This window comes from Astyanax mexicanus, unplaced genomic scaffold (genome assembly GCF_023375975.1).
Source record: "Astyanax mexicanus isolate ESR-SI-001 unplaced genomic scaffold, AstMex3_surface scaffold_31, whole genome shotgun sequence".
NCBI classification, from domain to species: Eukaryota; Metazoa; Chordata; class Actinopteri; order Characiformes; family Acestrorhamphidae; genus Astyanax; species Astyanax mexicanus.
Genome location: NW_026040041.1, coordinates 6488487 through 6516433, shown reverse-complemented (window position 1 = coordinate 6516433; position 27947 = coordinate 6488487). Strand labels below are relative to the sequence as shown.

The following is a 27947-nucleotide window of genomic DNA, read 5'->3' as shown; positions in this document are numbered from 1 at the left end:
AAGTTTAAAACATGCCAAAACTGTTGAAGCTACTAATTAACAATGACATTTGAAGTACATGTGCCAAGTATGAGCCAAATAAGTCTTCAGTAGGCTCTACAGTGAAAAAATAACTATTTTCAATTTATTCTATTTATCGCTATTTTCCAACCTAAATGGACAGAAGACAGGAACCTTTCACCCTATCAACACACAAATTTAGACACATATATAGACTGATACTCTGATCTTGATCGCAAATTTTCAGCCAAATCGGACATGTTTTCCCTCTACAACGGCTGGAAAACTACAGCGATTTTGTAGGCCTCAAGCCTGTATTATCGCTTTTTTCAAACCTAAATGGACATAAGTCAGGAACCTTTGACCCTATCGACACAGAAATTGACATACATATATAGACTGATATTGTGATCTTGATTGCAAATTTTGAGCCAAATCAGATATTTGTTGCCTCTAATATGGCCAAAGAGCAACAGCCATTTTGTAGGCCATAAGCCTGTATTATCGCTTTTTTCAAACCTAAATGGTCAGAAGTCAGGAACCTTTGACCCTATCAACACACAAATTTACATACATGTATATATAGACCACTTGATCATGAGTACCAATTTGGAGCCCAATCGGACTTTTCTTCTCTTTTTAATAAATAGAAACACACCGATAGGGAATGTTCTGTCTTACTTATAGAGTGATAGATTTCCAGCAGGTTATATGTGGTCTTTTGCTGCGCTCTGGTGGTCATTTGGTGAAACAGCTACATTTGAATTATTCTAAATTAAAGCTCTGCTGAACTTATTTAATCATTTTTGTCTTGCTTAATTGAACATATTTATCCTTCTTGGTCATGCTAGTCAGCCACCTGGGTCATTCTTATTTATGCTCCACCCACTTAATTTTTTTTTAATTTGCATAATATGCAAAACCTACTTTTGAGATCTTGTCTTTGCCTCCTTGACCAATCATGACATGTTTGGTGTCAAACAGTTCAGCAGAGCTTACTCCTCAATAATTATTAAAAAAAATCTTTACATTTATAAACAATATGGCCGCCATATGCAAATTAGGTTTACCATGGTGCAGTAAAATGTCTTCTAACACTTATAACTTTTGAATGCTTAACCTGACATTAATACCACTTCAGTCCTTTGATCATTACATGATTCTCAGATACCCTGTGAGTTTAAGTAGACATACACCCCCAGGGGGCAGAGCCAATGCTCAATAGCTGTTTCTCTACAACCATACAAGCTATCAAGGTCATCCTTGCCAATTATCATCTATGGCCCATGCACTAATGGTACACCAAATGAAAATTTGATATGGACACTTTTGTGGTCACTATTAGCCAATCACATTCCAGCAAGCTTTTGACAGGCAGAATGTTTATCAGGTCAAAACTTATACACTATATATGGGTTATTTATATGCCCTTTTTATGCCTTGTGTTTTTTGAATTTAAGAACTGAAGTTGTTTCACCAAATGCCCACTAGAGTGCAGCAAGACACCACATAAAACCTGATGAACACTACAGCTCAATTTATCAATGCTTTTCAACTAGTTTACTCACACCACTCATCTAGCATTGTCATTTTGGTCTTTATGGTCACGCTGGTTACCCAGCTTGGTTATCCAGTTTGGTGATGACGGTCAACCATTAACAGGTTTTAAGCCTAACTGGCCTCCAGGGGCCTCTTTGCCTGTGACGCTCGAACCCCGTAAATCGCCGCTTGCGGCTATATTTATTAGGGGTTCGAGCACGTAGTGCTAGAAACCCTATTGTAATTGTTCTGATTATTATTATTATTATTATTATTATTCTTTTTCTGCCATAGAAGTGATTGGGCAGAAGAAACCGTAAGGCCTACAGGGCTGAGACTTGGTCATATGGTAGTACTTCTCACCGCTACTCAGATTCAAAAGATGAGCCCGATCGGCCTCAAGGGGGCGCTATGGCGAAGGTCAACGCGTTTGGCCTCGTAACTCCTACGCCCTGATAGCTAGAGCAAAAATTCTTGCATTATATGATTCCTTGGTCAATGCCAAATCAAAAAGGTCAATAGAACCACTAAGCTCCGCCCACTTAGATTTTTTGCTATTTAGCATAATATGCAAAACCTACTTTTGAGAACTTGTCCTAGGGTCATTGACCAATCCTGTCATATTTGGTGTCAAACAACTCAGCAGAGTTCCACCCTTAATAATTATCGAAAAAATTGTGAAATTTGTAAACAATATGGCCGCCATATGGAAATTAATCTTACCGTAGCACACCCAAATTTACTCTAACAGCTGTAACTTTTGAATGCTTAAACCTACACTAATGCCACTTTAGACCTTTGATGCCAACATGATTCTGAGGTAGCCCGTCAATCTGTGTAGACATACGCCTCCAGGGGGCGGAGCCAAAGCTAAAAATCTGTTTCTCAGGAACCGTACAAGCTACGAAGCTCTCCTTTGGCATGTATCATCTATGGCCTATGTTCTAATGTTTCACAGAAGGAAAATTTGATATGCAAATTTTTGCGATCGCTATTAGCCAATCAGATTCCAGCAAGCTTTTGACAGGCTAAACAATCACCAATCAGGACGATACTTATACCCTACATGTATATGAGGGCCTTCTATCATCCATTAAAATATGGCGTTGATTGGCCTCAAGGGGGCGCTATAGCAGAAAATCAGTTATATCTAAAGGTACAAGTGGCCTAGGCTTGTTATTCTTTTTTAGTTGTATACTATGCTGTAGCCTTTACAACTTTGTAATTACATGTGTTTACCAAAAATGCAAAGATTTTCATCAGTGGCCAAAAGAGTAAAAATTGCTCTTTTCGAACTTGTCATTAGGTCCTTAATCAATCAAATCAAATTTGGTCTTGATGCAATCTTGAGACCCTGTAGGTAAATAATTTTCAAAAAAATCTTGACATTTTAACTATTTGAGGCCCATAAACCTTGATCAAACATGTACGTGAAAGCCTTTTCAGAGTTATTTGGCCAAAACTCTGTGAAAGTTTAAAACATGCCAAAACTGTTGAAGCTACTAATTAACAATGACATTTGAAGTACTTGTGCCAAGTATGAGCCAAATAAGTCTTCAGTAGGCTCTACAGTGACAAATTAACTATTTTCAATTTATTCTATTTATCGCTATTTTCCAACCTAAATGGACAGAAGACAGGAACCTTTCACCCTATCAACACACAAATTTATAAACATATATAGACTGATAATCTGATCTTGATTGCAAATTTTCAGCCAAATCGGACATGTTTTGCCTCTACAACGGCTGGAAAACTACAGCGATTTTGTAGGCCTCAAGCCTGTATTATCGCTTTTTTCAAACCTAAATGGACTGAAAACAGGAACCTTTGACCGTATCAACACAGAAATTTACATACATATATAGACTGATATTGTGATCTTGATTGCAAATTTTGAGCCAAATCGGATATAATTTGCCTCTAATATGGCCAAAAAGCAACAGCGATTTTGTAGGCCATAAGCCTGTATTATCACTTTTTTCAAACCTAAATGGTCAGAAGTCAGGAACCTTTGACCCTATCAACACACAAATGTACATACATGTATATACAGACCACTTGATCATGAGTACCAATTTGGAGCCCAATCGGACTTTTCTTCTCTTTTTAATAAATAGAAACACACTGATAGGGAATGTTCTGTCTTTCTGATAGAGTGATAGATTTCCAGCAGGTTATATGTGGTCTCTTGCTGCACTCTGGTGGTTATTTGGTGAAACAGCTACAGGTGAATTATTCTAAATTAAAGCTCTGCTGAACTTATTCAATCTTGCTTGTCTTGCTTAATTGAACATATTTATCCTTCTTGGTCATGCTGGTCAGCCGCCTGGGTCATTCTTGTTTATGCTCCACCCACTTAATTTTTTTTTTTAATTTGCATAATATGCAAAACCTACTTTTGAGATCTTGTCCTTGGATCCTTCACCAATCATGACATGTTTGGTGTCAAACAGTTCAGCAGAGCTTACTCCTCAATAATTATTAAAAAAATCTTTACATTTATAAACAATATGGCCGCCATATGCAAATGAGTTCTACCATGGTGCAGTAAAATGTCTTTAACACTTATAACTTTTGAATGCTTAACCTGACAATAATACCACTTCAGTCCTTTGATCATTACATGATTCTCAGATACCCTGTCAGTTTAAGTAGACATACACCCCCCCAGGGGGCGGGGCCAATGCTTGATAGCTGTTTCTCTAGAACCATACAAGCTATCAAGGTCATCCTAGCCAATTATCATCTATGGCCCATGCACTAATGGTACACCAAATGAAAATTTGATATGGACACTTTTGTGGTCACTATTAGCCAATCACATTCCAGCAAGCTTTTAACAGGCGGAATGTTAATCAGGTCAAAACGTATATACTATATACGGGTTATTTATATGCCCTTTTTATGCCTTGTGTTTTTTCAATTTAAGAACTGAATTTGTTTCACCAAATGCCCACTAGAGTGCAGCAAGACACCACATAAAACCTGATGAACACTACAGCTCAATTTATCAATGCTTTTCAACTAGTTTACTCACACCACTCATCTAGCATTGTCATTATGGTCTTTATGGTCACGCTGGTCACGCTTGGTTATGCTGGCCATCCAGCTTGGTCATGCTGGCCATTCACATTGGTCATTATGGTCCTGCTGGTCATTCAGCTTTGTCCTCATAGTAATGGTGGTCTTCCAGCTTGGTCATACTGGCCAACCACCTTTGCCATGCTGGTCATCCAGTTTGGTCATTATGGTCTTCCAGCTTGGTCAATATGGTCAACAAGTTTGTCATCCAGATTAGTCATGCTGGTAATCTAGCTTGGTCTTCACGGTCATGCTGGTCATCCTCATCCAGTTTGGCGATGCCGGTCAACCGGCAACATGTTTTAAGCCTAACTGGCCTCCAGGGGTCTCTTTGCCTGTAACGCTCGAACCCCGTAAATCGCCGCTTGCGGCTATATTTATTCTTATTCTTTTTCTGCCATAGAAGTGATCGGGCAGAAGAAACCGTAAGGCCTACAGGGCTGAGACTTGGTCATATGGTAGTACTTCTCACCGCTACTCAGATTCAAAAGATGAGCCAAATCGGCCTCAAGGGGGCGCTATGGCGAAGTTCAACGCGTTAGGCCTCGTAACTGCCACGACCTGATAGCTAGAGCAAAAATTCTTGCACTATATGATTCCTTGGTTAATGGCAATTCAAAAAGGTCAATAGAACCACTAAGCTCCGCCCACTTAGATTTTTTGCTATTTAGCATAATATGCAAAACCTACTTTTGAGAACTTGTCCTAGGGTCATTGACCAATCCTGTCATATTTGGTGTCAAACAACTCAGCAGAGTCCCAGCCTCAATAATTATCAAAAAAATTGTGAAATTTGTAAACAATATGGCCGCCATATGCAAATTAAACTTAGCGTGGCACACCCAAATTTACTCTAACAGCTGTAACTTTTGAATGCTTAAACCTACACTAATGCCACTTTAGACCTATGATGCCAACATGATTCTGAGGTAGCCCGTCAATCTGTGTAGACATACGCCCCCAGGGGGCGGAGCCAAAGCTAAAAATCTGTTTCTCAGGAACCGTACAAGCTATGAAGCTCTCCTTTGGCATGTATCATCTATGGCCTATGTCCTAATGTTTTACAGAAGGAAAATTTGATATGCAAATTTTTGCGATCGTTATTAGCCAATCAGATTCCAGCAAGCTTTTGACATGCTAAACAATGACCAATCAGGACGATACTTATACCCTACATGTATCTCAGGGCCTTCTATCATCCATTAAAATATGGCGTTGATTGGCCTCAAGGTGGCGCTATAGCAGAAAATCAGTTATATCTAAAGGTACAAGTGGCCTAGGCTTGTTATTCTTTTTCAGTTGTATACTTTGCTGTAGCCTTTACAACTTTGTAATTACATGTGTTTACCAAAAATGCAAAGATTTTCATCAGTGGCCAAAAGAGTAAAAATTGCTCTTTTCGAACTTGTCTTTAAGTCCTTAATCAATCAAAACAAATTTGGTCTTGATGCAATCTTGAGACCCTGTAGGTAAATAATTATCAAAAACATCTTGACAATTTAACTACTTGAGGCCCATAAACCTTGATCAAACATGTACGTGAAAGCCTTTTCAAAGTTATTTGGCCAAAACTCTGTCAAAGTTTAAAACATGCCAAAACTGTTGAAGCTACTAATTAACAATGACATTTGAAGTACATGTGCCAAGTATGAGCCAAATAAGTCTTCAGTAGGCTCTACAGTGAAAAAATAACTATTTTCAATTTATTCTATTTATCGCTATTTTCCAACCTAAATGGACAGAAGACAGGAACCTTTCACCCTATCAACACACAAATTTATACACATATATAAACTGATAATCTGATCTTGATTGCAAATTTTCAGCCAAATCGGACATGTTTTGCCTCTACAACGGCTGGAAAACTACAGCGATTTTGTAGGCCTCAAGCCTGTATTATCACTTTTTTCAAATCTAAATGGACAGAAGTCAGGAACCTTTGACCCTATCGACACAGAAATGTACATACATATATAGACTGATATTTTGATCTTGATTGCAAATTTTGAGCCAAATCAGATATTTTTTGCCTCTAATATGGCCAAAGAGCAACAGCCATTTTGTAGGCCATAAGCCTGTATTATCGCTTTTTTCAAACCTAAATGGTCAGAAGTCAGGAACCTTTGACCCTATCAACACACAAATTTTCATACATGTTTATACAGACCACTTGATCATGAATACCAATTTGGAGCCCAATCGGACTTTTCTTCTCTTTTTAATAAATAGAAACACACTGATAGGGAATGTTCTGTCTTTCTGATTGAGTGATAGATTTCCAGCAGGTTATATGTGGTCTCTTGCTGCGCTCTGGTGGTCATTTGGTGAAACCGCTACAGGTGAATTATTCTAAATTAAAGCTCTGCTGAACTTATTCAATCTTGCTTGTCTTGCTTAATTGAACATATTTTTCCTTCTTGTTCATGTTGGTCAGCCGCCTGGGTCATTCTTGTTTATGCTCCACCCACTTAATTTTTTTTAAATTTGCATAATATGCAAAACCTACTTTTGAGATCTTGTCCTTGGATCCTTGACCAATCATGACATGTTTAGTGTCAAACAGTTCAGCAGAGCTTACTCCTCAATAATTATTAAAAAAATCTTTACATTTATAAACAATATGGCCGCCATATGCAAATGAGTTCTACCATGGTGCAGTAAAATGTCTTTAACACATAACTTTTGAATGCTTAACCTGACACTAATACCACTTCAGTCCTTTGATCATTACATGATTCTCAGATACCCTGTCAGTTTAAGTAGACATACACCCCTACGGGGCGGGGCCAATGCTCGATAGCTGTTTCTCTAGAACAATACAAGCTATCAAGGCCATCCTAGCCAATTATCATCTATGGCCCATGCACTAATGGTACACCAAATGAAAATTTGATATGGACACTTTTGTGGTCACTATTAGCCAATCGCATTCCAGCAAGCTTTTAACAGGCGGAATGTTAATCAGGTCAAAACTTATATACTATATACGGGTTATTTATATGCCCTTTTTATGCCTTGTGTTTTTTCAATTTAAGAACTGAATTTGTTTCACCAAATGCCCACTAGAGTGCAGTAAGACACCACATAAAACCTGATGAACTCTACAGCTCAATTTATCAATGATTTTCAACTAGTTTACTCACACCACTCATCTAGCATTGCCATTATGGTCTTTATGGTCACGCTGGTCACCCAGCTTGGTTATGCTGGCCATCCAGCTTGGTCATGCTGGCCATTCACATTGGTCATTATGGTCCTGCTGGTCATTCAGCTTTGTCCTCATAGTAATGGTGGTCTTCCAGCTTGTTCATACTGGCCAACCACCTTTGCCATGCTGGTCATCCAGTTTGGTCAATATGGTCAACAAGTTTGTCATCCAGATTAGTCATGCTGGTAATCTAGCTTGGTCTTCACGGTCATGCTGGTCATCCTCATCCAGTTTGGCGATGCCAGTCAACCGGCAACATGTTTTAAGCCTAACTGGCCTCCAGGGGTCTCTTTGCCTGTAACGCTCGAACCCCGTAAATCGCCGCTTGCGGCTATATTTATTATTATTATTATTATTATTATTATTATTATTCTTATTCTTTTTCTGCCATAGAAGTGATCGGGCAGAAGAAACCGTAAGGCCTACAGGGCTGAGACTTGGTCATATGGTAGTACTTCTCACCGCTACTCAGATTCAAAAGATGAGCCCGATCGGCCTCAAGGGGGCGCTATGGCGAAGGTCAACGCGTTAGGCCTCGTAACTGCCACGCCCTGATAGCTAGAGCAAAAATTCTTGCACTATATGATTCCTTGGTTAATGGCAAATCAAAAAGGTCAATAGAACCACTAAGCTCCGCCCACTTAGATTTTTTGCTATTTAGCATTATATGCAAAACCTACTTTTGAGAACTTGTCCTAGGGTCATTGACCAATCCTGTCATATTTGGTGTCAAACAACTCAGCAGAGTCCCAACCTCAATAATTATCAAAAAAATTGTGAAATTTGTAAACAATATGGCCGCCATATGCAAATTAATCTTACCGTGGCACACCCAAATTTACTCTAACAGCTGTAACTTTTGAATGCTTAAACCTACACTAATGCCACTTTACAACTTTGATGCCAACAAGATTCTGAGGTAGCCCGTCAATCTGTGTAGACATACGCCCCCAGGGGGCGGAGCCAAAGCTAAAAATCTGTTTCTCAGGAACCGTACAAGCTATGAAGCTCTCCTTTGGCATGTATCATCTATGGCCTATGTCCTAATGTTTTACAGAAGGAAAATTTTATATGCAAATTTTTGCGATCGTTATTAGCCAATCAGTTTCCAGCAAGCTTTTGACATGCTAAACAATGACCAATCAGGACGATACTTATACCCTACATGTATCTCAGGGCCTTCTATCATCCATTAAAATATGGCGTTGATTGGCCTCAAGGGGGCGCTATAGCAGAAAATCAGTTATATCTAAAGGTACAAGTGGCCTAGGCTTGTTATTCTTTTTTAGTTGTATACTTTGCTGTAGCCTTTACAACTTTGTAATTACATATATTTACCAAAAATGGAAAGATTTTCATCAGTGGCCAAAAGAGTAAAAATTGCTCTTTTCGAACTTGTCTTTAAGTCCTTAATCAATCAAAATAACTTTGGTCTTGATGCAATCTTGAGACCCTGTAGGTAAATAATTATCAAAAAAATCTTGACATTTTAACTATTTGAGGCCCATAAACCTTGATCAAACATGTACGTGAAAGCCTTTTCAGAGTTATTTGGCCAAAACTCTGTCAAAGTTTAAAACATGCCAAAACTGTTGAAGCTACTAATTAACAATGACATTTGAAGCACATTTGCCAAGTATGAGCCAAATAAGTCTTCAGTAGGCTCTACAGTGAAAAAATAACTATTTTCAATTTATTCTATTTATCGCTATTTTCCAACCTAAATGGACAGAAGACAGGAACCTTTCACCCTATCAACACACAAATTTATACACATATATAGACTAATAATCTGATCTTGATTGCAAATTTTCAGCCAAATCGGACATGTTTTCCCTCTACAACGGCTGGAAAACTACAGCGATTTTGTAGGCCTCAAGCCTGTATTATCGCTTTTTTCAAACCTAAATGGACATAAGTCAGGAACCTTTGACCCTATCGACACAGAAATTGACATACATATATAGACTGATATTGTGATCTTGATTGCAAATTTTGAGCCAAATCAGATATTTTTTGCCTCTAATATGGCCAAAGAGCAACAGCCATTTTGTAGGCCATAAGCCTGTATTATCGCTTTTTTCAAACCTAAATGGACAGAAGTCAGGAACCTTTGACCCTATCAACACACAAATTTATACACATATATATGCAGACCACTTGATCATGAGTACCAATTTGGAGCCCAATCGGACTTTTCTTCTCTTTTTAATAAATAGAAACACACTGATAGGGAATGTTCTGTCTTACTTATAGAGTGATAGATTTCCAGCAGGTTATATGTGGTCTCTTGCTGCGCTCTGGTGGTCATTTGGTGAAACAGCTACATTTGAATTATTCTAAATTAAAGCTCTGCTGAACTTATTTAATCATTTTTGTCTTGCTTAATTGAACATATTTATCCTTCTTGGTCATGCTAGTCAGCCACCTGGGTCATTCTTATTTATGCTCCACCCACTTAATTTTTTTTTAATTTGCATAATATGCAAAACCTACTTTTGAGATCTTGTCTTTGCCTCCTTGACCAATCATGACATGTTTGGTGTCAAACAGTTCAGCAGAGCTTACTCCTCAATAATTATAAAAAAAAATCTTTACATTTATAAACAATATGGCCGCCATATGCAAATTAGTTTTACCATGGTGCAGTAAAATGTCTTTAACACTTATAACTTTTGAATGCTTAACCTGACACTAATACCACTTCAGTCCTTTGATCATTACATGATTCTCAGATACCCTGTGGGTTTAAGTAGACATACACCGCCCCAGGGGGCGGGGCCAATGCTCGATAGCTGTTTCTCTAGAACCATACAAGCTATCAAGGTCATCCTTGCCAATTATCATCTATGGCCCATGCACTAATGGTACACCAAATGAAAATTTGATATGGACACTTTTGTGGTCACTATTAGCCAATCACATTCCAGCAAGCTTTTGACAGGCAGAATGTTTATCAGGTCAAAACTTATACACTATATATGGGTTATTTATATGCCCTTTTTATGCCTTGTGTTTTTTGAATTTAAGAACTGAAGTTGTTTCACCAAATGCCCACTAGAGTGCAGCAAGACACCACATAAAACCTGATGAACACTACAGCTCAATTTATCAATGCTTTTCAACTAGTTTACTCACACCACTCATCTAGCATTGTCATTTTGGTCTTTATGGTCACGCTGGTCACCCAGCTTGGTTATCCAGTTTGGTGATGACGGTCAACCAGCAACAGGTTTTAAGCCTAACTGGCCTCCAGGGGCCTCTTTGCCTGTGACGCTCGAACCCCGTAAATCGCCGCTTGCGGCTATATTTATTATTATTATTATTATTATTATTATTATTATTATTCTTTTTCTGCCATAGAAGTGATCGGGCAGAAGAAACCGTAAGGCCTACAGGGCTGAGACTTGGTCATATGGTAGTACTTCTCACCGCTACTCAGATTCAAAAGATGAGCCAAATCGGCCTCAAGGGGGCGCTATGGCGAAGGTCAACGCGTTAGGCCTCGTAACTGCCACGCCCTGATAGCTAGAGAAAAAATTCTTGCACTATATGATTCCTTGGTTAATGGCAATTCAAAAAGGTCAATAGAACCACTAAGCTCCGCCCACTTAGATTTTTTGCTATTTAGCATAATATGCAAAACCTACTTTTGAGAACTTGTCCTAGGGTCATTGACCAATCCTGTCATATTTGGTGTCAAACAACTCAGCAGAGGCCCAACCTCAATAATTATCAAAAAATTTTTGAAATTTGTAAACAATATGGCCGCCATATGCAAATTAATCTTACCGTGGCACACCCAAATTTACTCTAACAGCTGTAACTTTTGAATGCTTAAACCTACACTAATGCCACTTTAGAACTTTGATGGCAACATGATTCTGAGGTAGCCCGTCAATCTGTGTAGACATACGCCCCCAGGGGGCGGAGCCAAAGCTAAAAATCTGTTTCTCAGGAACCGTACAAGCTATGAAGCTCTCCTTTGGCATGTATCATCTATGGCCTATGACCTAATGTTTTACAGAAGGAAAATTTGATATGCAAATTTTTGCGATCGTTATTAGCCAATCAGATTCCAGCAAGCTTTTGACATGCTAAACAATGACCAATCAGGACGATACTTATACCCTACATGTATCTCAGGGCCTTCTATCATCCATTAAAATATGGCGTTGATTGGCCTCAAGGGGGCGCTATAGCAGAAAATCAGTTATATCTAAAGGTACAAGTGGCCTAGGCTTGTTATTCTTTTTTAGTTGTATACTTTGCTGTAGCCTTTACAACTTTGTAATTACATATGTTTACCAAAAATGCAAAGATTTTCATCAGTGGCCAAAAGAGAAAAAATTGCTCTTTTCGAACTTGTCTTTAAGTCCTTAATCAATCAAAACAAATTTGGTCTTGATGCAATCTTGAGACCCTGTAGGTAAATAATTATCAAAAAAATCTTGACAATTTAACTACTTGAGGCCCATAAACCTTGATCAAACATGTACGTGAAAGCCTTTTCAGAGTTATTTGGCCAAAACTCTGTCAAAGTTTAAAACATGCCAAAACTGTTGAAGCTACTAATTAACAATGACATTTGAAGTACATGTGCCAAGTATGAGCCAAATAAGTCTTCAGTAGGCTCTACAGTGAAAAAATAACTATTTTCAATTTATTCTATTTATCGCTATTTTCCAACCTAAATGGACAGAAGACAGGAACCTTTCACCCTATCAACACACAAATTTATACACATATATAGACTGATAATCTGATCTTGATTGCAAATTTTCAGCCAAATCGGACATGTTTTGCCTCTACAACGGCTGGAAAACTACAGCGATTTTGTAGGCCTCAAGCCTGTATTATCGCTTTTTTCAAATCTAAATGGACAGAAGTCAGGAACCTTTGACCCTATTGACACAGAAATTGACATACATATATAGACTGATATTGTGATCCTGATTGCAAATTTTGAGCCAAATCAGATATTTTTTGCCTCTAATATGGCCAAAGAGCAACAGCCATTTTGTAGGCCATAAGCCTGTATTATCACTTTTTTCAAACCTAAATGGTCAGAAGTCAGGAACCTTTGGCCCTATCAACACACAAATTTACATACATGTATATACAGACCACTTGATCATGAGTACCAATTTGGAGCCCAATCGGACTTTTCTTCTCTTTTTAATAAATAGAAACACACTGATAGGGAATGTTCTGTCTTTCCGATAGAGTGATAGATTTCCAGCAGGTTATATGTGGTCTCTTGCTGCGCTCTGGTGGTCATTTGGTGAAACAGCTACAGGTGAATTATTCTAAATTAAAGCTCTGCTGAACTTATTCAATCTTGCTTGTCTTGCTTAATTGAACATATTTATCCTTCTTGTTCACGCTGGTCAGCCGCCTGGGTCATTCTTGTTTATGCTCTACCCACTTAATTTTTTTTAAATTTGCATAATATGCAAAACCTACTTTTGAGATCTTGTCCTTGGATCCTTGACCAATCATGACATGTTTGGTGTCAAACAGTTCAGCAGAGCTTACTCCTCAATAATTATTAAAAAAATCTTTACATTTATAAACAATATGGCCGCCATATGCAAATGAGTTCTACCATGGTGCAGTAAAATGTCTTCCAACACTTATAACTTTTGAATGCTTAACCTGACACTAATACCACTTCAGTCCTTTGATCATTACATGATTCTCAGATACCCTGTGAGTTTAAGTAGACATACACCCCCAGGGGGCGGGGCCAATGCTCGATAGCTGTTTCTCTAGAACCATACAAGCTATCAAGGTCATCCTTGCCAATTATCATCTATGGCCCATGCACTAATGGTACACCAAATGAAAATTTGATATGGACACTTTTGTGGTCACTATTAGCCAATCACATTCCAGCAAGCTTTTGACAGGCAGAATGTTTATCAGGTCAAAACTTATACACTATATATGGGTTATTTATATGCCCTTTTTATGCCTTGTGTTTTTTTAATTTAAGAACTGAAGTTGTTTCACCAAATGCCCACTAGAGTGCAGCAAGACACCACATAAAACCTGATGAACACTACAGCTCAATTTATCAATGCTTTTCAACTAGTTTACTCACACCACTCATCTAGCATTGTCATTATGGTCTTTATGGTCACGCTGGTCACCTAGCTTGGTTATGCTGCCCATCCAGCTAGGTCATTCTGGTCATTCACATTGGTCATTACGGTCCTGCTGGTCATTCAGCTTTGTCATCATAGCAATGCTGGTCATCCAGCTTGGTCATACTGGCCAAACACCTTTGCCATGCTGGTCATCTAGTTTGGTGATGCCAGTCAACCAGCAACACGTTTTAAGCCTAACTGGCCTCCAGGAGCCTCTTTGTCTGTAACGCTCGAACCCCGTAAATCGCCGCTTGCGGCTATATTTATTATAGTTCTTATTCTTTTTCTGCCATAGAAGTGATTGGGCAGAAGAAACCGTAAGGCCTACAGGGCTGAGACTTGGTCATATGGTAGTACTTCTCACCGCTACTCAGATTCAAAAGATGAGCCCGATCGGCCTCAAGGGGGCGCTATGGCGAAGGTCAACGCGTTTGGCCTTGTAACTCCCACGCCCTGACAGCTAGAGCAAAAATTCTTGCATTATATGATTCCTTGGTTAATGGCAAACCAAAAAGGTCAATAGAACCACTAAGCTCCGCCCACTTAGATTTTTTGCTATTTAGCATAATATGCAAAACCTACTTTTGAGAACTTGTCCTAAACTCATTGACCAATCCTGACATGTTTGGTGTCAAACAACTCAGCAGAGTCCCAACCTCAATAATTATTAAAAAAATCTTGAAATTTGCAAAAAATATGGCCGCCATATGCAAATTAATCTTACCGTGGCACACACAAATTTACTTTAACAGCTGTAACTTTTGAATGCTTAAACCGACTCTAATGCCACTTTAGAACTATGATGCCAACATGATTCTGAGGTAGCCTGTCAATCTGTGTAGACATACGCCCCCAGGGGGCGGAGCCAAAGCTAAAAATCTGTTTCTCAGGAAGCGTACAAGCTATGAAGCTCTCCTTTGGCATGTATCATCTATGGCCTATGTCCTAATGTTTTACAGAAGGAAAATTTGATATGCAAATTTTTGCGATCGTTATTAGCCAATCAGTTTCCAGCAAGCTTTTGACAGGCTAAACAATGACCAATCAGGAGGATACTTATACCCTACATGTATCTCAGGGCCTTCTATCATCCATTAAAATATGGCGTTGATTGGCCTCAAGGGGGCGCTATAGCAGAAAATCAGTTATATCTAAAGGTACAAGTGGCCTAGGCTTGTTATTCTTTTTTAGTTGTATACTTTGCTGTAGCCTTTACAACTTTGTAATTACATATGTTTACCAAAAATGCAAAGATTTTCATCAGTGGCCAAAAGAGTAAAAATTGCTCTTTTCGAACTTGTCTTTAAGTCCTTAATCAATCAAAACAAATTTGATCTTGATGCAATCTTGAGACCCTGTAGGTAAATAATTATCAAAAAAATCTTGACATTTTAACTATTTGAGGCCCATAAACCTTGATCAAACATGTACGTGAAAGCCTTTTCAGAGTTATTTGGCCAAAACTCTGTCAAAGTTTAAAACATGCCAAAACTGTTAAAGCTACTAATTAACAATGACATTTGAAGTACATGTGCCAAGTATGAGCCAAATAAGTCTTCAGTAGGCTCTACAGTGACAAATTAACTATTTTCAATTTATTCCATTTATCGCTATTTTCCAACCTAAATGGACAGAAGACAGGAACCTTTCACCCTATTGACACAGAAATTTACAAACTTATATAGACTGATATTGTTATCTTGATTGCAAATTTTGAGCCAAATCAGATATTTTTTGCCTCTAATATGGCCAAAGAGCAACAGCCATTTTGTAGGCCATAAGCCTGTATTATCACTTTTTTCAAACCTAAATGGTCAGAAGTCAGGAACCTTTGACCCTATCAACACACAAATTTACATACATGTATATACAGACCACTTGATCATGAGTACCAATTTGGAGCCCAATCGGACTTTTCTTCTCTTTTTAATAAATGGAAACACACTGATAGGGAATGTTCTGTCTTACTTATAGAGTGATAGATATCCAGCAGGTTATATGAGGTCTCTTGCTGCACTCTGGTGGTCATTTGGTGAAACAGCTACAGGTGAATTATTCTAAATTAAAGCTCTGCTGAACTTATTCAATCTTGCTTGTCTTGCTTAATTGAACATATTTATCCTTCTTGTTCATGCTGGTCAGCCGCCTGGGTCATTCTTGTTTATGCTCCACACACTTATTTTTTTTTTTAATTTGCATAATATGCAAAACCTACTTTTGAGATCTTGTCCTTGGATCCTTGACCAATCATGACATGTTTGGTGTCAAACAGTTCAGCAGAGCTTACTCCTCAATAATTATTAAAAAAATCTTTACATTTATAAACAATATGGCCTCCATATGCAAATGAGTTCTACCATGGTGCAGTAAAATGTCTTTAACACTTATAACTTTTGAATGCTTAACCTGACACTAATACCACTTCAGTCCTTTGATCATTACATGATTCTCAGATACCCTGTCAGTTTAAGTAGACATACACCCCCCCAGGGGGCGGGGCCAATGCTCGATAGCTGTTTCTCTAGAACCATACAAGCTATCAAGGTCATCCTTGCCAATTATCATCTATGGCCCATGCACTAATGGTACAAATTGATATGGACACTTTTGTGGTCACTATTAGCCAATCACATTCCAGCAAGCTTTTAACAGGCGGAATGTTATATAAACTTATATACTATATACGGGTTATTTATATGCCCTTTTTATGCCTTGTGTTTTTTCAATTTAAGAACTGAATTTGTTTCACCAAATGCCCACTAGAGTGCAGTAAGACACCACATAAAACCTGATGAACACTACAGCTCAATTTATCAATGCTTTTCAACTAGTTTACTCACACCACTCATCTAGCATTGCCATTATGGTCTTTATGGTCACGCTGGTCACCCAGCTTGGTTATGCTGGCCATTCACATTGGTCATTATGGTCCTGCTGGTCATTCAGCTTTGTCCTCATAGTAATGGTGGTCTTCCAGCTTGGTCATACTGGCCAACCACCTTTGCCATGCTGGTCATCCAGTTTGGTCATTATGGTCTTCCAGCTTGGTCAATATGGTCAACAAGTTTGTCATCCAGATTAGTCATGCTGGTAATCTAGCTTGGTCTTCACGGTCATGCTGGTCATCCTCATCCAGTTTGGCGATGCCGGCCAACCGGCAACATGTTTTAAGCCTAACTGGCCTCCAGAGGTCTCTTTGCCTGTAACGCTCGAACCCCGTAAATCGCCGCTTGCGGCTATATTTATTATTATTCTTTTTCTCCTGAAAAAACAGTTGTGCAGCCTAAACCGTAAGTCATAGAGAAATGAAACTTGGTAGGTAGATGTAGGATCAGTGCATCTCGGTGGACAACAAAAATGGCACCGATTGGTCAAGTGGTGGCGCTATAAACAAGGAAATTCATTTTTCACAATTTTCTCAATAACTCAAAAACCATAAGACCTACATTCAAAATTCTTTTTTTGATGGATTCCTTGGGTCAATACCAACAACTTTCCAATTTGGACCATGCACTTCCGTCTATATAGATTTTTTGCTAATTTGCATAATATGCAAAACCTACTTTTGCAAACTAGTCCTAGGAATTTTGACCAATCCTGGCATGTTTGGTATCAAATCACTCGTGAGAGCATGCGCTTCAATATTCATTAAGAAAAAGTTGAAATATGTAAACAATATGGCCGCCATATGCAAATTAGTCCTTCCGGATATATGCCCCATTCACTTCAAGAGGTAAATTTGGAGCACTGTTTCTCAGCAACCGTGCAACCTAGCAAGTTGAAACTTTGCATGCAGAATCTATCATACAGCCTCTAAAGGATGTTCAAAGTGCAACTTAATCAATCAACATGGCTGAACACCATCAGCCAATCAGCATTCAGCAGACATTTTGGCAGGCTGAATGTTGCCCAATCTGGATGATATTTGGCAGTTATGTTCAGGTGGAGACACTGTAGTGACCTGCAAAGTGCTGAAACAATCCGCCCACTGGGGGGCGCTGTTCCAAAAAAACGAGTATATGTCAATCATGCTGTACTATTTTGACATCTAATTGTTTTTGCCATATTTAGTACAGTGGCTCTGACAAATTTCTCAATACAACTATGTTTAAAAAGTGCTTTGTTCATTCATAATTGCTAATTGTTTGAAAATAGCTATATTGAAACTACTCTCTGGATATTTGGCCTCTCACCTCCATTTCAGTCTTGCTGCACACTGCAGAGTCTCTAGGTAAATGTTCATTAAAAACATTTGTGAAAATTTCACATACAATACTCTCCAGGCATCAAGCAATCTGTGCGTCCTTGGAATTTCTAACCTAAATTGCTGTAACTCTGCAGTATTTGCTGTAATCTCACAATGTTAAAGACCTCTGTACAATATCACTCTGATGAAGCGCCATTTAATACAGAACTAGATTAAGAATAACTTGACATTACATGTCATATCAGAACATTCACTCCTTTGTGCCTCTTCTCAACATTAATAACAGGTGAAAGACTTTTGATCATTTCTAAATGTGACAGAATGTCTCCAATTGTGTTAGACCTTCTTACACATCACCATCCTATGCTCTAGTAGGCACCATTGTGCTAGTTGGTGCTTGATGAAGCGCCATTTAATTCAGAACTAGATTTATAATAACTTCGTAATTACATGTCATATCAGAACATTCACTCCTTTGTGTTAATTTAAACTTGTTTGGTCAAACATTTCAGCTTGTTCTGCAAAGGTTCAAAGGTCAATCTGAATACCACTTTGTGAACATTCTGGTTGAAGCCACCTGATCAATACCAATAACATGTAGACACCTTTTGACTAGTTCTAACTCACTTAATGAATATCCTACAAAGTTCACTAGATTTACATGTGAATTTAAGCACTGATCAGGTTGAAAGGCCTCTGCTCAACATTAATAACAGGTGAAAAACTTGATAATTTCTAAATGTGACAGGGCATCTCCAATCATATTAGACCTACTTACACATCACCATTCAATGCTCCAGTAGGCACCATTGTGCAAGTTGGTGCTTGAACCCGATGATTGCCGCTTGCGGCTATATTCTGTATTTGTTTTTTTATACATAGGCAGATTTTTAATTTGTAATCAAGCAAGAAAAAATTGTTCACTGAGTAATGAGAATAAGAAAAAAAATAATAGTGTATAAAATATACTAATACACCTCCTTCCTAAGGGGTGTGTGTTTATATGTCAGTGTTTCTAATGGATTATCATTTCTCTCTCAGTCTGGCTGGGTGTAATCTATCAGATAAAAGCTGTGCAGATCTGGCCTCAGGTCTCAGCTCAAACTCCTCAACACTGAGAGAACTGAACCTGAGTGGTAATAAACTGCAGGATTCAGGAGTGAAGCTGCTCTCTGCTGGACTGAAGAATCCACACTGTAAACTGGAGACACTGTGGTAAGATCATCAAAATACAACAAACAGCATCTCACCTTCACACACACACACACACACACACACACAAACATGATCTCTTATGCAAATTAAATTAAGCAGGTGTGCTCGGTCCAGATCAGGCCGCCGATATTTGCAAAAAATGCGTATCGGTATCGGATCGGAAGGCACAAGAAAATGCCGATCCAGTTTTTTTCACAGTCCGATCCGGGTTTTCCAGCGCACTCATTTAGATAATCCATTCCAGTTTTTGCTGTGTTTTCGCCAGTGAGAGTAAAATCCGGTCCGCATTTTTCAGCACACCTTCAGCAAACAAGCATAGCATCTCCCCGGGCCGGGAAAGATGAACTCCGGTCAGACCGGCTGGAGGCAGCGTTAGCTCCCTTTATGAAGAGTTTTTTCTTTGAATTTAATAAAGTTTTCTCTCTTAACATTATGATGTTTGCTTGTTGTGTTTTTAGTGTCATTATGCTTATTGTAGTATCACATCTCAACTAGTGGGTATGGGTAAATTTCACAATTATTTGCAAATAAAGTTTATGAAACATGTTATGTTTCTTATATATGCAACTAAAAGGTAAAACTGTGTGAAACGTAGCTTATTTTGATAATTTAGCTTTAATTGATTATAAAAAATATTTATTATATTATGGTTACATTACTAACACAGGAGCAGGCTGACACCTGAGCATACTGAAATGCTCGTCTTTGTAAAAAAAGAATCTCCCCATCATGCTCGGACTGCAGGCAGGGCAAACAGTTGGAATTGAAGGGAGTGTGTAGATGGGATGGAGCAGCAAAGTGTGGAGGAGATTGGGGAGTAGAAGGCATTTTGCTTTTAAATAGTTTACATTATTTGCACTGATTTTTTTAAGCTTTGGTTTACACTTGTTCAAGAGCACTGATGAGTACAGCAGTCAAGAGTACTGATGCTGTTAATAGACTATTTTCTACTCAGTTTGTGTGTTTTGCTTTTTTTATACAATTTACAATATTATTTGCACTTATGGCTTTTTAAGCCTTGGTTTACTGTCGCCATTTCTGTTTGTTATTTATTATTTTGTCTATTTTGAGTTTATTAATTGCTAAATAAACAGGTCAGTTTCTCCTTACCAACCATTGTGTATTATTCAAACAAACCTAATTCAGCTGGCTACTTGTTATCAAGAGTAAAACGCTTTTCAACATGAGTTTGACAACAAAGTAAGTTGGCTAAATAACTTGAAACTTTAATACATGCTCGGATAGGCCGTCTACACTATCTAAAATAATCATTTTTTAAACAACTGATTAGTTTTTCTAGTTCCAGTGAGTCTGCTGGACAGTGTACTAGAGTTGAAAATCAGAAAGGTTAACAGTAAGTGACTAAGAGACTATGTGCTATGCTGCATGAAAGTAAGACAGCACCTATCTATCTATCTATCTATCTATCTATCTATCTATCTATCTATCTATCTATCTATCTATCTATATAAAGAAATCAGTATTTGCAAATTTGTGTGTGTGTATGTGTTAGGGAGGATTTATCCGTATTTGTTTTTTTTTTATTATACATAGGCAATTTTTTTATTTGTAATCAAGCAAGGAAAGAGGTCACTTCAACACCTACAGTTGCACTTATTTTAATTCACTGACTAGTAATAATAAGAAAAAGAATAATAATAATACATAATAAAGAATATAATAATTATCTCAAAAATATACTAATACACCTCCTTCCTAAGGGGTGTGTGTTTATATGTCAGTGTTTCTAATGGATTATCATTTCTCTCTCAGGCTGTGGGGGTGTAATCTATCAGATAAAAGTTGTGCAGATCTGGCCTCAGCTCTCAGCTCAAACTCCTCAACTCTGAGAGATCTGAACCTGGGTAATAATAAACTGCAGGATTCAGGAGTGAAGCTGCTCTCTGCTGGACTGAAGAAGCCACACTGTAAACTGGAGAAACTGGGGTAAGATCATCAAAATACAACAAACAAAGCATCTCACCTTCACACACACACACACACACATGATCTCTTGAAAAATATAAATTTGGAGGGAATGGGATACTGCTGTGTTTTTGTTGTGAAAACATTGTTTTACCATATACTTTCTATTTTTTTCAGCTTAGCAAATGCAACATTCTTTTAGAAAAACAACAAAAAATTACTTTTTATTCCCACTTTTATGGGTGTTGACACTTAATTAGCGGGTGTTTAAATACTCCTAAAAAGGCGAGCTCTGACTATGAGTTCTTTTGCTTCCTGCTTCTGTGCCATTCAGACGCTTCTCTGCTTAGCTCTGCTATCTCTGCTATCTTTCATACTTTTCTTTATTTTCAGACATTTTCGAGCTACAGTGTCTGAGCTCATTATTTAGATTAGCACTAGCACTACCATATTTTGTTTTTTATTTTATTTTTTTTTTAGTTTCTTTTGGACATTTAGTATAGTAGAGCCATAGGCACAGGAATCAGAAAAGTTTCTGTAGAGTGCTAAAGAAGAAATCTACAAGATGCCTCCTTGTGTGGGTTCAGAGCACCAGTGCTGCCAGAACTGCTACAATCTTCTACAAAGAATGACTGTTTTGGAAAAAAAAAATCGGTCCTTGTTATCAGAGTTTAAGGACTGGCATTTCTGCACTGTTCGAGGACCATCGGAGAGTGGGAGTGCTGCCAGCGGACAACAGGTTTTTAACGGAGCAGCGAGCAGTGGAGACGAACAGAACTGGACCAGCAGATCATGTGGACATCCGTAATGTGAGTACAGCTGAAAGATATGGGCAAAACCAGCAATGGGTTCACATTGGAGCTAAACCCAAACGGCATGCCACATACAGCTCTGTAGTATCCTCCACTCCTGCTAACATAGCACATCTGGCTAATGATAATGCTAAAGCTATTGCTCGGAGATCAGAGCACAGAGCCAGAGGAAATCAGTTCCAGTCACTTAGTTTGCAAAACAGATTTGAGCCACTGCAAGACCTTAATGACTTTTTAAATACCAGCCAGTATAATTCAGAAAGAACCAGAAGATTCAGCCATTCAAAACACCCCAGGAGAGCCACAGGGCTCAGCAGACACCCTTGTTTTGGGGGATGACTCTGTTCATGGCATGAAAAATAATCAGAAACTCATCGTTCGATGTGAGCCAAACATCACAGTTTCTGAACTGAATGAGAAGCTTCCAGCACTACTGGCTGAATACAGAACAGTGAAACGAATCATTGCACAGGTTGGAAAGAACGATACAAAGAAAGAGGAGTCTGAGGTGTTAAAAGAGACTTTAATGATCTTTTTACCACACTGCGCAAGTTCAACATCCAGACATTCATCAGTGGTCCTCTACCTGCAAGGGGCTGCAATATGTTCTCTTGGCTGTTGGCTTTAAAACATTTGGCTTCAGAAAACCTGCAGGTCAAACGGACTGAACTTCATTGACAATATCAATCTGTTTTTTGGGAAGAGAGAGTTTTTCAGGCGAGATGGACTGCACACCAACAAGAGGGGAGTCAAATTCCTGTCACAGAACATCATTTTTTCTCTGTGCAACTTCTCTGTTCCCACTGGTGAAGACACGTCAGCTTTAACACCCAAGGACACTGTCTGCACTACAGAGACACAACATCCTTCCCCCACAGAGACTGCGGAGTTAATGGATGGGAGCCATGTTCTTCTGTATCAGCTGCCGGACACACAGAAACTGCATGAACACTCCACAACATCTCCACCTCATCATCACCATCCTCCATCTCCACCCCATCATCACCCCACCTGAACTTCCCAGCAACCATGGAGAAGCTGGTATCTGCAGGGACAAGGCTGATGCTTTCTTTGTCAGCGAGTCCTCAGGTACAGCGAAAAATCAGCTCAACTTCTCCCCCACAGTCACCTACTGCCTCACGGACCCAGCAACCCCCATCCTCACCACCACTACACTCCCCAATCAAGGAGTTAGAAAAGGGGACCAAAATGAAGTGAACATGAACATGAAGTATTAAACAACCCCCCCCCCCACACAACCCAAAAAGAAAAGACAAGCTCCTAAACCACCGGACAGACAGCTCCGCTCTCGACTTCTTCACCAGCAGGAGCCCCTCCCACCTTTACATTACATTACATTACATTACATTACATTAAATTTGGCAGATGCTTTTGTCCAAAGCGACTTACAATAGTCAAGTACAATGTAAAATAAGTTTAAAGGTAAAACATCTTTGGATAGGGATAAAAGGAGGTCAAAGGGCAGTAATAGGATAGAGGAGTGAAGGAGGGGAAGAAGGAAATGAGGTTAGAAGTAGTTAGTGTCTTAGAGGTATTAAGAGAGTAAGTGCTCTTTGAAGAGCTCTGTCTTCAGGAGTTTCTTAAAGATAGCGAGAGATTCTCCTGATCTGGTAGTGGAAGGTAGTTTGTTCCACCATTGGGGAACTCTGTATGAGAACAGTCTGGATTGCTTTGTGTGAATGTTTGTTTGGTAAAGCGAGGCGACGTTCATTGGAGGAGCGCAGCGGCCGGGAGGTAGCGTAAGCCTTCAGGAGCGAGTGCAGGTAGAAAGGAGCCTGTTCTGTCATCACCTTGTAGGCGATTGTAAGAGCTTTGAATTTGATGCGAGCATCAACTGGTAGCCAATGGAGCTCAATGAGCAGCGGGGTGACATGTGCCCGTTTTGGCTGGTTGAAGACCAGACGTGCTGCTGCGTTCTGGATCATCTGGAGTGGTTTTACTACACAGGCCGGGAGGCCAGTTAGCAGGGCATTGCAGTAGTCGAGGCGTGAGATGACGACCGCTTGCACCAGGAGTTGGGTGGCCTGTTGCGTCAAGAATGGTCTAATTTTTCGGATGTTATAGAGCGCAAAGCGGGAGGACCGAGCAACTGAGGCCACATGGTGCATGAAGGAGAGTTGGTCATCAACCAGAACACCCAGGTTCCTAGCAACCTTTGTCGGTGAGAGTGGAGAGAGTCGATACTTATAGAGAAGTTGTGTTGAAAAGATGGTTTTGCTGGTATAACCAGAAGTTCAGTCTTTGAGAGATTTAATTGAAGGTGATGCTCCTTCATCCATGAGGATATGTCAGAGAGACACTGCGATATCCGTGCAGAGATTGAGTGATCTTCAGGTGAGAACGACAGGTATAGCTGGGTGTCATCAGCAAAGCAATGGTAGGAAAATCCGTGTGAGCGGATAACCTGACCAAGAGAGGTGGTGTATATGGAGAAGAGAAGGGGTCCCAGTACCGAACCTTGTGGAACCCCAGTGGATAAGGAGCGGGCTGAGGACAGCTGTCCTTGCCACGACACCTTGAACGAGCGCCCAGTGAGGTACGATCTGAACCATGACAGCACATTGTCTGCGATCCCCATGTTTGAGAGTTAGGAGGAAGTCATGGTTGACTGTGTCAAATGCGGCCGAGAGGTCCAGCAGAATGAGCACTGACCTGCAGCTCTGGCAGTTTTCAACGCTTCAGTCACAGACAACAGAGCCGTCTCGGTAGAGTGTCTTTTTTTGAACCCAGATTGGTTCTGGTCCAGAAGGTCATTCTGGAAGAGGAAGCCAGAGACCTGATTTAGAACTGCTCTTTCTAGTGTTTTAGAGAGAAAGGGTAGCAGTGAGACCGGTCTGTAGTTGTAGGCGGAGGGTTGAGTAGTGATTTAAATGTAGCAAATAGTTTCCGGGAGTCTGTGAGAGAGCAGAATTTATTGTGATAAAATTCAGCTTTAGCAGTAGTGAGGTTGGCTGAAAAAGAAGCCAGGAGCAGTTGGTAATTTTTTAGGTCTGCTCGTTTTTGGGTTTTTTGCCATTTTCTTTCGGCAGCTCAGAGTTTGGAGCGTAGTTCCCTGAGTGTGTCATTTTTAAGCCATGGCTGCGGTTTGCTTGGTTTAATGGCTCGAGATGTAAGAGGACAGAGGTTGTCCAAACAGGAGCTTAGTGTGGAGCAGAGAGTGTCAGTGGCATCATTTACATTGAGTGATAAAAAAATGAGCCTGGTGGAGGCATATTGTCAGTCACCAGTGAGGAGTACTGGTCTGCTGAGAGATCTCGAAGATTTCGGTGGAACGAGACCATAGTAGGAGTAGCTGTGGGTTTATTTGAAATATGAACATTGAGTTTCATAAAGTAGTGATCTGAGACGTGCAAAGGAGTGACAGTTAGAGAGTCGCTGTCACAGTTACGAGTGAAGATCAGGTCTAGATGTTTCCAGCTTTATGTGTTGGAAGGCTGGGGACCTGCTCCAGTTCGAAAGACTGCATGAGGGATAGGAAGTCTGTGAAGCTGGTACTGTCATGGTGGATGTTCATATCCCCTAGGATGAGCATGGGACAATCTTGCTCAGGGATAGAAGACAGTAGCATGTCAAGTTCATGCGTGAATTCGCCCATTTGTCCAGGAGGAAGGTAGAGAACAATAATGGCAAGTTTTGCTGGAGTATTAACCAGTGTGGCATGATACTCAAATGTATTGAATGTGTTTGCCGGTAATAGTGGAGTATGTTTTAAGCCATTAGCGATTAATAGGCCCGTTCCACCTCCTCGTCCAGAGAGACGAGAAGTGTGGGAGAAGGAATAATAATTGGAAAGAGCCGCCGGAGTAGCAGTATTTTCAGGTTTGATCCAAGTTTCAGTCAGTGCCAGCAGTTGTAATGACTGATGATTCGCATAAGAGGCGATAAAGTCTGCTTTATTAACAGCCGACTGGCAGTTCCGTAGCCCAACAGAGAATGAGGTAGTAGTGGGCGTGGTTTGTTTTAGTGGACGCAGGTTAGTATGATCCTGGCGCCTGTTTCTGTTTTTACGCCTTCTGTGCGTGCTGGAAATAACTGAGATGTGTTGGGAGCACATTTTAGGAGGCAGTAGGACGGGCTGCCTTGTCAGTGTCCTTGCTCGGTGGACTCGCGCAGGTAGACTCGCAGGTCTTTACCCGCGTTGGTCTTCACACGAGAGGACTCGGCGCCTCGGCGAGTGTGAGTGACGAAATAGGATTCTAGATTGCGCACAGCTGTGGGCGATATAGGAAATCAGCGCCACCAGACTGTCTTTTAAAGCCGTGAGTAACGCCCCCGAGGTCCGCACAAAGAGAAGTGTGAAAGAGGGGGTTTGCCATGCCCTGCTCAAGTGAGAATCGCCCAACCTTGTCCGAAAAAGCGCGCTGAAAAGCGCGTTTGCTGTTGCTGCTACAGCGTATCTGAAGTGAAAGTAAAGTAAAAAAGTAAAAGAGCAGTCTGGTGTAGCTTGAAGTTCCTGCTAGCCCTGCTAGTGTGCCCTTGTCTTATTTAGGAAATCAGCGCCACCAGACTGTCTTCCTCCACCTCCCTCCACCATAAGGGAAGAGGCCGCCACAAGTAATCCAGCAAACTGATTTCTTTTGGGTCCGTGCTGCTACAATGGTGATGTCAGCAGTACATGTTTTCAAAACAAGTACGGACCCTGTGTGCCAGTTATCTCCCCCATTCCAGTTCTTATCAGAAGCAGAAAGAACAGAGAGTATAGGTCAGATAATGTGAATATATCCAACCTGCAGTATGTAAAGTGTAACCCACAGTCTTTGGAACAAAACGCACAGGGTATTAAATTAGCTCTGCTAAATATCAGATCTCTTACAAACAAGTCTTATCTAATTAATGTTTTTATTACAAATTATGGGCTTGATTTCCTGTTTTTAACAGAGACATGGTTAAATTCTTGTAGTGCTGAAAGTGTATTAATTGAGTCGGATCCACCAAACTTTAACTTTTTAAATGTCTCACGTACCGGCAAGAAAGGTGGGGGTGTAGCTATGCTGTTTAATGATACATTCCAATGCAAGCAGTTATCACTTGGAGACTTCACATCTTTTGAATATTTAGGTGCAGTTTTAAAAGGGGCACCAAGAATATTACTAGTAATTGTCTACAGGCCTCCAAGGTACAATGCTGATTTTATTGATGATTTTACAGATATGCTGTCTTTTATTTCTACTGAATTTGATCATTTTATTGTTGCTGGTGATTTAACATTCACATTGATATTCCCAAGGATAATTATGCCAGAGAACTCTATGAGCCCTATTTTAACGATCTATAGCACACTTGGTAATTGCGCTCTGCGCAGCTAGATTTAGGGGCGTGTCCTGTGTCTTTGGTATTGTTGCGCAGCTCCAACGGCGCAAAAGGGTGTGTTTTAATTCCCTTAATTATTCATTTTGGGCGTAACGTGAAATAAACCAATCAGTGTGTCAGTATCCATCCCCTTTAAGACACAGCTGCACGCTGACTTCTGTTCGTTCCTATTTTAACAGCGCATAAACCAGCAGCTTAGGCAAGAGTAAAGTTATTTTATTCTTTATTCTGTTTATTGTTTATATAAAAACTGGGTTTGCAACACTGAATATTAATCAAGCAATCGATTATTTACATCGGAGGGGGACCCTCATTTACAGTTTAAAAGGGATTAAAAATATTTTAAAAAATAGAAATAAAAACTGACATTTACTATAGACGAATAAAATATATACAAGGAAAAATAGGAAATTTTATAAACATCATAAAAATTGACATAAAAAGTAAAGAATTTATATCTTATGAAGAAAATA

At 39.6% G+C, this 27947-nt stretch overlaps 1 protein-coding gene across 14 annotated transcripts in view; it reads left to right on the top strand.

Moving 5' to 3' along the window:
* LOC111188855 (NACHT, LRR and PYD domains-containing protein 12-like) overlaps nt 1–27947 on the top strand; it is an 859751-nt gene that overhangs the window by 762460 nt on the left and 69344 nt on the right. For 11 of the 14 annotated variants that reach the window (XM_049472886.1, XM_049472880.1, XM_049472882.1 and 8 more), the window contains 2 exons: nt 19232–19405; nt 21179–21352. In XM_049472886.1, coding sequence (XP_049328843.1) covers nt 19232–19405; nt 21179–21352 — 348 coding nt within the window. The remainder of the gene's footprint in view (nt 1–19231; nt 19406–21178; nt 21353–27947) is intronic. The other 3 variants (XM_049472890.1, XM_049472891.1, XM_049472889.1) reach the window with 3 other exon arrangements.